Source organism: Lithobates pipiens, unplaced genomic scaffold (assembly GCF_037356315.1).
Source record: "Lithobates pipiens isolate NorthernLeopardFrog02 unplaced genomic scaffold, aLitPip1_a1.2 Scaffold_10, whole genome shotgun sequence".
Lineage (NCBI taxonomy): Eukaryota > Metazoa > Chordata > Amphibia > Anura > Ranidae > Lithobates > Lithobates pipiens.
This window is the reverse complement of record NW_027507686.1, coordinates 118,028,678-118,040,880: the sequence shown is the minus strand read 5'-3', so window position 1 is coordinate 118,040,880 and position 12,203 is coordinate 118,028,678. Positions and strand designations below refer to the sequence as shown.

General features: G+C 40.0%; 1 protein-coding gene across 1 annotated transcript in view; it reads left to right on the top strand.

Moving 5' to 3' along the window:
- PYGM (glycogen phosphorylase, muscle associated) overlaps nt 1–9,055 on the top strand; it is a 717,259-nt gene extending 708,204 nt beyond the window's left edge. Inside the window, 3 exon segments of the mRNA XM_077457746.1 lie at nt 6,238–6,372; nt 6,510–6,576; nt 7,553–9,055. Coding sequence (XP_077313872.1) covers nt 6,238–6,372; nt 6,510–6,576; nt 7,553–7,705 — 355 coding nt within the window. The 3' untranslated portion in view covers nt 7,706–9,055.
- The last annotated feature ends 3,148 nt before the right edge of the window (nt 9,056–12,203 follow it).

The window sequence follows — 12,203 nt, the reverse complement described above, 5'->3', positions numbered from 1 at the left end:
GTCTTATTTAACAATTTTTTACACTTTCTTTGTGAAATGGTAGGGGTACTTTTGTAATCCCTTACCATTTCAAACAGGGGGGGCCGGGATCTGGGGGTCCCCTTGTTAAAGGGGGCTTCCAGATTCTGATAAGCCCCCCGCCCGCAGACCCCCACAACCACCGGCCACAGACCCCCAAAGCATCCCCCCAATGTTGACTGGTACGATTCAGGAAGGGGGGTGCTCTCTCATCCCCCCTCTTTTCCTGCGGCCTGCTAGGTTGCGTGCTCGGATAAAGGGTCTGGTATGGATTTTTAGGGGGACCCCCACATCATTTTTTTTATATTGACGCGGGGTTCCCCTTAATATCCATACCAGACCTGAAGGGCCTGGTAATTGAATTTGGGGGAACCCCACACTTTTTTTTTTTCAATGACTTTCAATGAGTGTTCTCTGTATTACGGGAGCCGACAATTCATTATAGCCACGGGAAACATGCGCCCCTTCACAGGCATACTATAGACACCCCCCAGGTACGAAATTTAAAGGAATATTACACTTTTATTGTTTCACTTTAATCATTAATAAAATCAGTGCTCCTGAAAAAACTTCAGTTTCTAAAACTTTTTTTTGCATTGATACATGTCCCCTGGGGCAGGACCCAGGTCCCCAAACACTTTTTAGGACAGTAACTTGCATATTAGCCTTTAAAATTAGCACTATAGATTTTGAACGTTCGAGTCCCATATACTTTAATAGGGTTCGAAAGTTCACACGAAGTTTAGGTCTGTTCGCAGCTTCTGGTGCGAACCGAACCGGGGGGTGTTCGGCTCATCCTTAATAGTCAGTGCGGAACATAGTCCAGGGGGTAGTATTGGGGGCATCAGTGGTAGGTTGACTAAAGCACATAAACCCAAGGTAAGTATAGTAACAAGCTACATAGTTTACATAGTAGGTGAGGTTGAAAATAGACACAAGTCCATCAAGGCCAACCTGTGTGTGATTATATGTCAGTATTATATTGTATATCCCTGTATGTTGCGGTCGTTCAGGTGCTTATCTAATAGTTTCTTGAAACTATCAATGCCTCCCGCTGAGACCACCGCCTGTAGAAGGGAATTCCACATCCTTGCCACTCTTACAGTAAAGAACCCTCTACGTAGTTTTCTTCTACTTTTCTTCTCATTTTAATGAGTGGCCACGAGTCTTGTTAAACTCCCTTTTGCGAAAAAGTTTTATCCCTATTGTGGGGTCACCAGTATGGTACTTGTATATTGAAATCATATCCCCTCTCAAGCTTCTCTTCTCCAGAGAGAATAAGTTCAGTGCTTGCAACCTTTTCTCATAACTAATATCCTCCAGACCCTTTATTAGCTTTGTTGCCCTTCTTTGTACTTGCTCCATATCCAGTACATCCTTCCTGAGGACTGGTGCCCAGAACTGGACAGCATACTCCAGGTGCGGCCGGACCAGAGCAGGAGAATTATTGTTTTATCTCTGGAGTTTATACCCTTTTTAATACATGCCAATATTCTGTTTGCTTTGTTAGCAGCAGCTTGGCATTGCATGCCATTACTGCGCCTATCATCTACTAGGACCCCCAGGTCCTTTTCCATCTTAGATTCCCCCAGAGGTTCTCCCCCAGTCCTGGTTGCAATCTTGGGGCACCCAATAAGAGGATAGTATGCAAACGGTCTAAACTACGTGGCATATTCACCAATGCCAGGAGCCTGGCGGACAAGATGGGTGAACTAGAGATACTGTCATACGAGGAGGATTTGGATTTTGTTGGAATTTCAGAGACTTGGTGTGACGAACACGGGTGTCAGATCCCTGCTCTCCTTGCTAACTTGTGACGAAGGACCGGCCAACCTTACACCACGCTGTCACTTATGTAACAATGCCACACTCAGCTGCTCCCAGCAGAAAGATTTTCCAGCTTGCGATTGTCACTGGGCTAATTACAAAATTAACCCTTTAACTGCCACCACCCTCATTTTAAAAGACAGAGCTGGGGGGACTTGTAAGTTTAGCAATACCAATTATAATTTTAGAATAAGCATGTGCAACACACACTGCCACCACAGACAGGTCTGTTCAGAAGCCTTACTCTACAACTGTAGTGCCCTTTTAAGAGGCATATTTGTTTATAGCTTGCATTAAGAGCTTTAGAGACAAGGTTAACACTTTTCAACATAAGGGTTTATTATGAAAAGGTCAAAGTTGATGCAAATAAAACATTTACAGAAAAAGGATGTTTCAAAAAATAAAGACAATATACAGCCACAAAGAAATAAGGTAGAATTGGGAAAGAAGAATACTTGCAATTAATGTCCGAGGGTTGATCAGAGTTTGATCGATGAGCAAAGGTAATTGGGTCTCAAACTTGGCAGATGTTCCTGCTTGGATGGTAAAAGGAGAACTGACCATTGCCTTGGCCTCTCCTCTTTTCTGTCAAATCAAAGGGGGTGTTGACAGCGACCAGTGATAAATCGTCTGGTCATCTTGTTTAGGGGTTGGTTGCTGGGAGGTGTCTACACTTATGACCCTGTCCCAGGTACACTTTGTGATGCATATTCATATCTCTGCCTCTCTACTGTTTATAGACTGCAGATATCCATTTTAGTGATCAGCGTGATATTTGTTTCAAAACAAGTACACACATGACAGGTTTCCGATTTCAGGGTTACCTAGGAGGAATAAGGCGTCCCAGTAGTTTCCCAAATGACCTGACATAGGGGTGTCTGGACTTGAAATGTTAGAAATTATCTGAGGGAAATAAATATGTCCATATTATGGCTGTGCTATTATTACTTTGGAAGTTATGAAACATGCTGAAGTTTCAGAACTATACTAAACTGTCTGCACTCTATCTGGTTTGAGGTATTTACAATAGGTATCTGTTGTTTCTCTGAATGGAGAGAGTGACAGTTTTACGACAGGCCTGAATATCCTGCAAAGCCACATGAGCTGTGTTTACTGACCTAGCCTGGTTCTGCTTTCTCTGTTGAGATAACCTTTCTTTCCTTTTGAAATTTTAAAAGCTTTGACTTCCTAACACAAGGGAGGAGGGAGTTCAGATTGTTCTGTAATGTTACAAGGTTAGCCAAGCTGTCATGGCTGCCATGTAGTTCTCACACAACATGGCCACTAGCTACAGCTTTTCATGTCCAGTGCGTGATATTGTTACACTTGGTTCAACAGCTCTCATGATTGGCTGGCAACCATTCAAGGGTATACCCTTTATTACAGGGATAGCGAGGGTAAAAAAGGGGAAGGAATATGCCTGTATATCAAGAATAATGTACAAGTGAATGTGAGAGATGACATCACTAAGGGAGCTAGGGAGGAGGTGGAATCCTTATGGGTAGAGCTCCAAAGGGATGAAGCTAAGGGGACAATAATACTGGGAGTATGCTATAGGCCTCCTAACCTCAGGGGGGAGGTGGACCTCATATCACAATTTGGATTAGCAGCAAGGATGGGAAGTGTTATCTTAATGGGAGATTTTAATTATCCAGACATAGACTGGGCGGAGGGAACCACACATTCGTCTAAGGCTCATCAGTTCCTAAATGTCTTGCAGGACAATTTCATGGGTCAGATGGTAGACGCACCAATTAGAAATAAAGCGTTACAAAATCTACAGATTACCAACAATACAGACCTGATCACGGATGTGGAAATACAGGGAACTTTAGGAAACAGCGATCACAGGTCAATTGGCTTCAGTATAAATCATGCCTTAACGCCAGTGTAAAAAATGCATATAAAAGCAAAAGAGAAGGCCTTCAAAAAAATACAAGGTTGAGAGATCATCATAAGCATTCAAACTTTATAAAGAATGCAACAAGAAATGTAAGGGTGCAATCAGGGCGGCTAAGATAGATCACAAAAGATACATAGCGGAGGAGAGCAAAAAAGAAAATCCCAAGAAATTCTTTAAGTATGTAAACAGTAAAAAAGGGTGGGCAGACCAAATTGACCCCCATAAAGAATGAGGAAGGACATCTGGTTACAAAGGATGGCGAAGGTATTGAATTTATTCTTCTCCACAGTCTTCATGAGGGAATCGGGGGGGCTTCAGTAACCAAAACTGCAGTGTTTATCCTCGTGACACATCACAGGAAGCACCCTCATGGCTAACAGAGGACAGAATTGGAATTAGACTTGGGAAACTTAACATTAATAAATCACTGGGACCAGGTATCTTGCACCCGAGGGTACTTAGGGAACTCAGTCAAGTAATTGCCAGACCATTGTTCCAATTTTTACTGACAGTCTACTAACTGGAAAGCCAATGTAGCAGCAATATTTAAAAAGGGCCAAAAATACATCCCTGGGAATTACAGACCAGTTAGCCTAACATCAATAGTATGCAAGCTCTTGGAGGGGGTGATAAGGGACTATATACAAGATTTTAGTAATGCAAACAGTATCATTAGCAGTAATCAACATGGATTCATAAAGAATCTTTCTTGCCAAACCAATATATTAACCTTCTATGAGGAGGTGAGTTGCCATCTAGATAAAGGAAGGCCCGTAGATGTGGTGTATCTGGATTTTGCAAAAGCATTTGACACAGTTCCCCATAAACGTTTATTGTACAAAATAAATTCCATTGGCATGGACCATAGGGTGAGTACATGGATTGAATCTGGCTACAAGGGCGAGTTCAGAGGGTGGTGATAAATGGGGAATACTGGGAATGGGCAGGGGTGGGTAGTGGGGTCCCACAGGGTTCTGTGCTGGGACCAATCCTATTTAATTTGTTCATAAACAACCTGGAGGATGGAGTATACAGTATGAGTTTTAATGTAGAAAAATGTAAAAAAAAATGCATTTGGGTGGCAAAAATATGAATGCAATTTATACACTAGAGGAGAACCTCTGGGGAATCTAGGATGGAAAAGGACCGGGGGGTCCTAGTAGATGATAGGGTCAGCAATGCATGCAATGCCAAGCTGCTCCTAACAAAGCAGACGATTGTCATACATTAAAAAGGGGATTAACTCCAGGGATAAGATGATAATTCTCCCAATCTACAAGACTCTGGTCTGGCCGCACCTGGAGTATTCTGTCCAGTTCTGGACACCAGTCCACAGGAAGGATGTACTGGAAATAGAACGAGTACAAAGAAGGGCAACAAAGCTAATAAAGGGTCTGAAGGACATTAGTTATGAAGAAAGGTTGCAAGCAAAGAACTTATTCTCTCTGTAGATGAGAGGCTTGAAAGATGATATGATTTCAATTTACAAATGCCATACTGGTGACCCCACAATAGGGATAAAACTTTTTTTGTGGAGGGGAGTGTAACAAGACACGTGGCCACTCATTAAAATTAGACAAAAAGATGTTTAACCTTAACCTATGTACTATTCTTTACTGTAAGAGCAGCAAGGATGTGGAATTCCCTTCCACATGTGGTGGTCTCAGCAGGGGGCATCGATAGTTTAAAAAAACTATTAGATAAGCACCCAAATGACCGCAACATACAGGGATATACAATGTAATAATGACACATAATCACACACATAGGTTGGACTTGATGGACTTGTCTTTTTTCAACCTTGCCTACTATGTAACTATGTATGTAAATGGTGATTTTACATTGCAAAACCATGCCACAAATGCATTGTAAGCCTTGGATCATGTCTTGGAGATACTTAAGACATGATTCATAATCAAGCATGGTATTTTTATCCACTGCTTTTCCATGCCTGTCAAACTCAACATGTTGTGTTAAAAAATTGCTACACAAAGATGCAGAGCATAGCAGCTAAGGCAATATATACTCATCTGAGTGGCACCTGGATGTCCAATTGTGGGTGGGAATCAGTTTTTTTTTACCTTTTTTACTCCCTGGCCACCCATGTGAAAGGAGTCTTAAGGATTTGTATGGATAATGGCCAAGTGATTTATTTTGAGCAATAAGGCTAGGTTCACACTGCTGTGATCAGATTTTGGTTCCGAATTTCAATGTAAATATGTGATGCAACTCCAACGCTACTTGGATGTGGTTTGCATATTCTGTGGGGATGGAATAGCACCATAGTAACACAGGACCCTTTTCCAAAATGCATTGATCTAAACAGGTACCATTGAAAACAATGTGATTTGCATTGTCATGTGATTCTGTGTGACTCAAGTCGAAATCTAAACAACAGTAGCATGAACCAGGACTAACTGATGCATGTATATGTGTATAAACACAAACCGTTTCCATTTGATAATAGACTTTTTAAAATGTCTGTGCAGTTACAATGCCCGGATGTATTATGAGAGGATTCCTGAGCTCAGACAGGTGATTGATCAGCTTAATTCAGGATACTTCTCCCCCAAACAGCCTGACCTCTTCAAGGACATTGTCAACATGTTGATGAATCATGACAGGTAACAGTTCTCCTTTCTTACAGCCTTTCCTAATTCCTTTGTTCTTCCTCCGTCTTTGCAGCTCACCATATTATTTGTATCTGTTATTTTCACATTCTCTGTCACTGCCCAACAATTACTATGTTTTTTTTTTTCAGGTTCAAAGTGTTTGCAGATTATGAAGATTACATCAGATCTCAGGATTCGGTCAGCGCTCTTTACAAGGTGAATTGTCATAGCATAGGCTGACAGAATAATATGCATAGCAAGGAGATAGCAGTCTGTTTCTTCCTGACAGGGCTTATGTTATAGGTCTATACTCCCCCTGCAGGAAAATGATGATCTCCTTGAGACTTTTGGCTTTACATGTAGATGCAATAGAAAAAAAAATATGACATTGACTTGTTTTTCTATTTTTATTAAAGTGTTACTAAACTCGCAACAGTAAAGTCAGTCTGTATATGCAGTAAAGCAGGAATATGCAATTAGCAGACCTCTAGCTGTTGCTAAACTAAAAGTCCCATCATGCCTCTGCCTCTGGCTGTCATGCTTGTGGCTCTAAGAGTCTTACTATGCCTCATGGGAATTGTAGTTCTGCAACAGCTGGAGGTCCGCTAAATGCATATCTCTGCAGTAAAGCATGTTTGTTTATACTCACTGTGGAACCTAAGGGGTTAATCCTCTGCATTGTGTAAGAAGACTGTTTGATCCTGTCTTCTCTGATGCTCAATTTTTTTACTATCCCCAATTCATCTGCCGATAGTACAGAGCCTTGGGGGCACTCTGCACATGCTCAGTTTGGTGTAAATTGCTAGAGGTTTTTTTATTTCTTGGGAGTTGATCAGCACAGGACCAATCAGCACTGTCCAGACAGAGAGTCAGGGGTTCTGCAGCCACATAGGACAGTCAGAGTAGAAATAAAACCCCTCCTACAAGCTTTAACCAGGCACTCATAGAGGTCACAAGCCTGCTAATGCAAAAAAAAAGTATTTTAGCTGTTTATATTTACTAAAATAATTGCATTTCCATGTTCTGTGTACCGTGGGAGACCAGAAATAATGAATGCAGAGCCCTGGGTTTAGTAACCTTTTAAATTCAATTAATTTTTTTTTATATTGAGTTTAGTACCACTTTCTAACCATGTCCTGTACACTTCCTTCTGTTTTTTTCTATTACATTTCTTTTATTTTCTCTTATATAGAATACAAAAGAGTGGACCCGCAAGGTGATCCATAATATTGCTGGAGCTGGGAAGTTTTCCAGTGATCGGACCATTGCTCAGTATGCTCGTGAAATATGGGGGGTGGAACCCAGCACCTTGAAAATCCCTCCACCCGATGTTCCACGGGAATGAGTTCTTCTATGCTTGGCAATGAATGTTCTGCAGAGCCATGCACCTTCAGCCTCTACAGGATGTGATCTAAGGCTCACAATGTGTGAAGATTCCAGACCTGATTCATATACTATCCCCAATGTCCATGCATTACACGTCCCCCCACAATGTATTAGTCCCCATTCCTCCACCATGAAGGAAGCACAAGAACAAATAATTTTCCTTGTTAATGGAACGCTACAATTTTAATATTCAATCCCCCTCCATGTAAAAAAAAAAGTGTTATTATAATTATTCTGTATTGGTAACTATTAATTCCTGACTGTTGTAAACACTTCTTAATTTCTTCATCATTTGGTTGTCATGCATGTGTACAGTATTTGCTGACCTTAGTCCTCAGGGACCATTAGTTAGTAGGTCATATGTTCCAAATCTACATAAAGAAACACAGGTGGAGCAGAAGTGATTTTTTTTTTCAGTTCCATTCACTGCAATATCATCTGTAACACACATGATGTTCCCGCCATCAGCATGTAAACTTCCATCACATCTGGATGTCTGATAGTGTGCTAGTGAATCTTAAAGGAATACTTACCATATAAAATAAACTTCTAAGAATGTCCCTCTTGCCCTGTTAATTTCAGAAGATATATAGAATAGATGCGCTATTTAGGGTCCTTGTAGACCTGTTTTAGGAGCAGTGACATGCATTATTATTGATGTTAGGTTGTTATGAGTAACACGAGACATATTTTCATTGCAGGCTTGAATGCTGTAAAAAAAACATAGATATAGCTTTCCCTAACCTATTTATAAAGATAAGCAAATTGGCTAATTTTTCATTCTCACTTCCTTACTTCTCTGCTAAATGTTTCTCACAACTCACCAAAATCAAGTGCAAAGATGCAACATGAAGTGAAAAAAAGGAAATGTTTACAACTTGTGGAAATGCAAAGACATAACAGTAACACACATACAATAAAAGTTTTCCTACCTCTATTCTAGCTGCTTTTTGTTGAAAATATTGGGTTATATATGGGCTGGGGTTGCATTACACTGAAAAAATTTAACAATGTCATAAGATTATTTCTCTGACACGTTTCATGTTAATTTAAATATGGTGAAAGGGTATTTAATAGTGCTCAGAACTGCTTTATGAATAAAATACATTGTATGAAATACCAGAATAGCAATTTTAATCTTTATAAAATGGTACCTTAGATTTAATGTAGCCCTAAGCTTCAATAAAATTTACTACATGATGGTTTCTATATAGATTTTCAGCAAACATGTACTTAACAAAGATTGTCCATGTAGCCCTAATTTAAACAAAATTGGAATAATAATAAAATATATTGCATTCAGAGGAAATGTTTGTGTTGTTTAATAAATATACAATCAATTTTACTGGGTACCTGAGATGACATCCAGTATTGGGCTATCAACTTATGATCCAAGTACAACAGTTTTAGTACAGCCATGTGGCCTTGAGGTGTAAACAATTCTTCCTCCAATGCGCCCAGCACAAGTGACAGATCTTGGTTAACTCTTTCACATTTCTGACATATTAGTGTGCTTCTGATAACCCATTTATATAGATGTACAAGTGTCCTATATGCTCTGTGTAATAGGTAAAGGAGGGGGAGTTTATGTGAGGCTGAGACCAACACCAAAGGGGTAGATGTCAAACATAGATCCCAAGTTTTCCCATCAATGGGTCCAAAATCTTTCTTAAAACCCTTCCTACATGGAAGTGTGGAGGCATCATGGGTGGAATAAAGGAGAATAGAATACCCCCTAGAAATCATTCTCTTTTTGTAATTTTCTAGTAGAATCTCTCACATTAATGGATGTTCAATAGCTGTCAGTCCAGTTCTACCAGCTTGAGCCTGGACTGCATGCGTTAATTGCAAATACTTATAGAACTGACTCTGGGTAAGCGCAAAATCCAACTCAATATCTGAAAAAGACTTGAACACTGAACCATTATATAGCTGTATTATGTAAATAACACCAGCCCTTTCCCATGCCCTAAATGTCTGCAGCTTATACAATTCCTTATAATTTGGATTATTCTTGATAGGTGTGTAGGGACAGTAGCCTTGTATATGCAATATGCTTCTACTAGAAGACCATAAAGTATTAAGTAAAATCAGTGTTGGAGTAGTGGGTGTTTGTATGGGCAAAACCTGCTTCTAAATACGTCAAGGCAGGACTAGGGGATCCCCATGGTACTAACAGATTGCACATAGGATGCAAGGGGTCTTTAAGGCCCCAGGAACCTAGGTGTTGGATTTGAGAAGCCATAAAATAGTGCCTTGAGTGCGGTACAGAAAGACCTCCCTGTTCTTTACCAAACTGCAAAGTGGATAGACTGATCCTGGTCATTTTAGTATGCCATATCAAAGCCCTAAACTGGGAGTCAATATGGTATTTAGTATCCATATGGGGGAATACATAAAGCAACTGGGGTGCCCATATCATTTTATCAAGATTTACTCTACCCACTATCGATAACGGAAGCTTGGACCATGACATGCTTTTGGACCAAAATGTATGCAATAAGGGCACCAGATTCAATTCAATATAATGCAAAGGATTAGGGGTAACTTATGTGCCTAAGTAACAGAATGATGAGACAATCTGTATGGAAGTGGCACAGTCAGGTAAGGGCATGGTTACTGGATCCAAAGGCATTAAAGACTGATTTACTCCAGTTTATGGAGAATCCTGACAGTGCCCGAAAGTGTAAAATAACAGCATTACAATTATGCAATGATTGCTGGGTGTCCCCTGAATATATTAAAGTATTATCCGCATATAACATGTTCCCTGGGGTTTACGTAAAAACCCAGTGATTAAATTATAAGCACGTACATGTATAGCCAATAGTTCCTGTGCAAGGACAAACAACAGGGCTGACAAAGGACACCCCTGCCGTGTGCCCCTATGTATCGGTAAAGAGTCTGATAATTCCCCATTGAGGCAGAGTTTAGCCAAAGGGGCTGTATACAGAAATAATTACTTTAACCACTTAAGCCCTGGACCATTTTGCTGGCCAAAGACCAGAACACTTTTTGCAATTCTGTACTGCGCCGTTTTAACTGACAATTGCGCGGTCGTGCGATGTGGCTCCCAAACAAAATTGACGTCCTTTTTTTTTCCCACAAATAGAGATTTCTTTTGGTGGTATTTGATCACTCCTGCGGTTTTTATTTTTTGTACTATAAATAAAAAAACAGCGTCAATCTTGAAAAAAAAACGCATAATTTGCTATAATACATATATTATACATATATAATACATTTTGCTATAATAAATATCCCCCAAAAATATATATATATATATATATATATATATATATAAAAAAAAAATTCTCAGCTTAGGCCGATACATATTCTTCTACATATTTTTGGTTAAAAAAAATCGCAATAAGCATTTATTGATTGGTTTGCGCATAAGTTATAGTGTTTACAAAATAGGGGATAGTTTTATGGTATTTTTATTAATAATTTTTTGTATTAGTAATAGCAGGGTTTAGAGATTTTTATCATGACTGCAACATTATGGCAGACACATCTGACATTTTTGACACATTTCTGGGACCATTGTCATTTTATACAGCAATCAGTGCTATGCAAATGCACTGATTCCTGTGTAAATGGCACTGGCAGCGAAGGGGTTAACCACTAGGGCAGTGTAGGGGTTAAGTATGTCCTGGGGAGTGATTCTAACTGTGGGGGGCGTGGCTACTTGTGGCACATCACTGATCTCTGCTCCCGATCATAGGGAGCAGAGATCAGTGACAGTGTCACTAGGCAGAAAGGGGAGCTTGCTTGTTTACATTAGCATCTCCCCGTTCTTCCTCTCTGCAAGACGATCGCGGGTATCCCCGTGAATATCAAGTCCATGGGACCCACGACCAGACTCACGGAGCTTGCCGCAGGCGTGTGTGCACGCCCGCAGGCCGCCTCTTAAAGGGCAATGTACAGGTACGTTAGTTTGCCTGTACGAGCCCTTCTGCCGACGTATATCGGCGTGAGGTGGTCGGCATGCGGTTAAGATAGGTGGACTCAAATATTGAATCAAAGTAAATGTTACCCCTTGCTAAAGATAAATGGATAAATTCATTCTTTCTGTGAGTGAGGACCTAAAAAGAATTGATTGGGAGGTGAATGGGTGGATAATTTTTCAAAAGAAGAAAGCGTTTTATACGAGTTAAAAAATGCAAGAGGTATTATTGCTAAAAAGATCAATAAGGGATGGAATGTAGTAATTATGGGAAAAGATAACTATATTAAAAGAACTAGATATAATATAGGCCTGAAAAATGGACACAAGTAAGGGGGGTACCATCATCCTAACACTTGAATTTTTGATTTTTGGGTGGATAATTTTTCAAAAGAAGAAAGCGTTTTATAGGAGTTAAAAAATGCAAGAGGTATTATTGCTAAAAAGATCAATAAGGGATGGAATGTATTAATTATGGGAAAAGATAACTATATTAAAAGAACTAGAT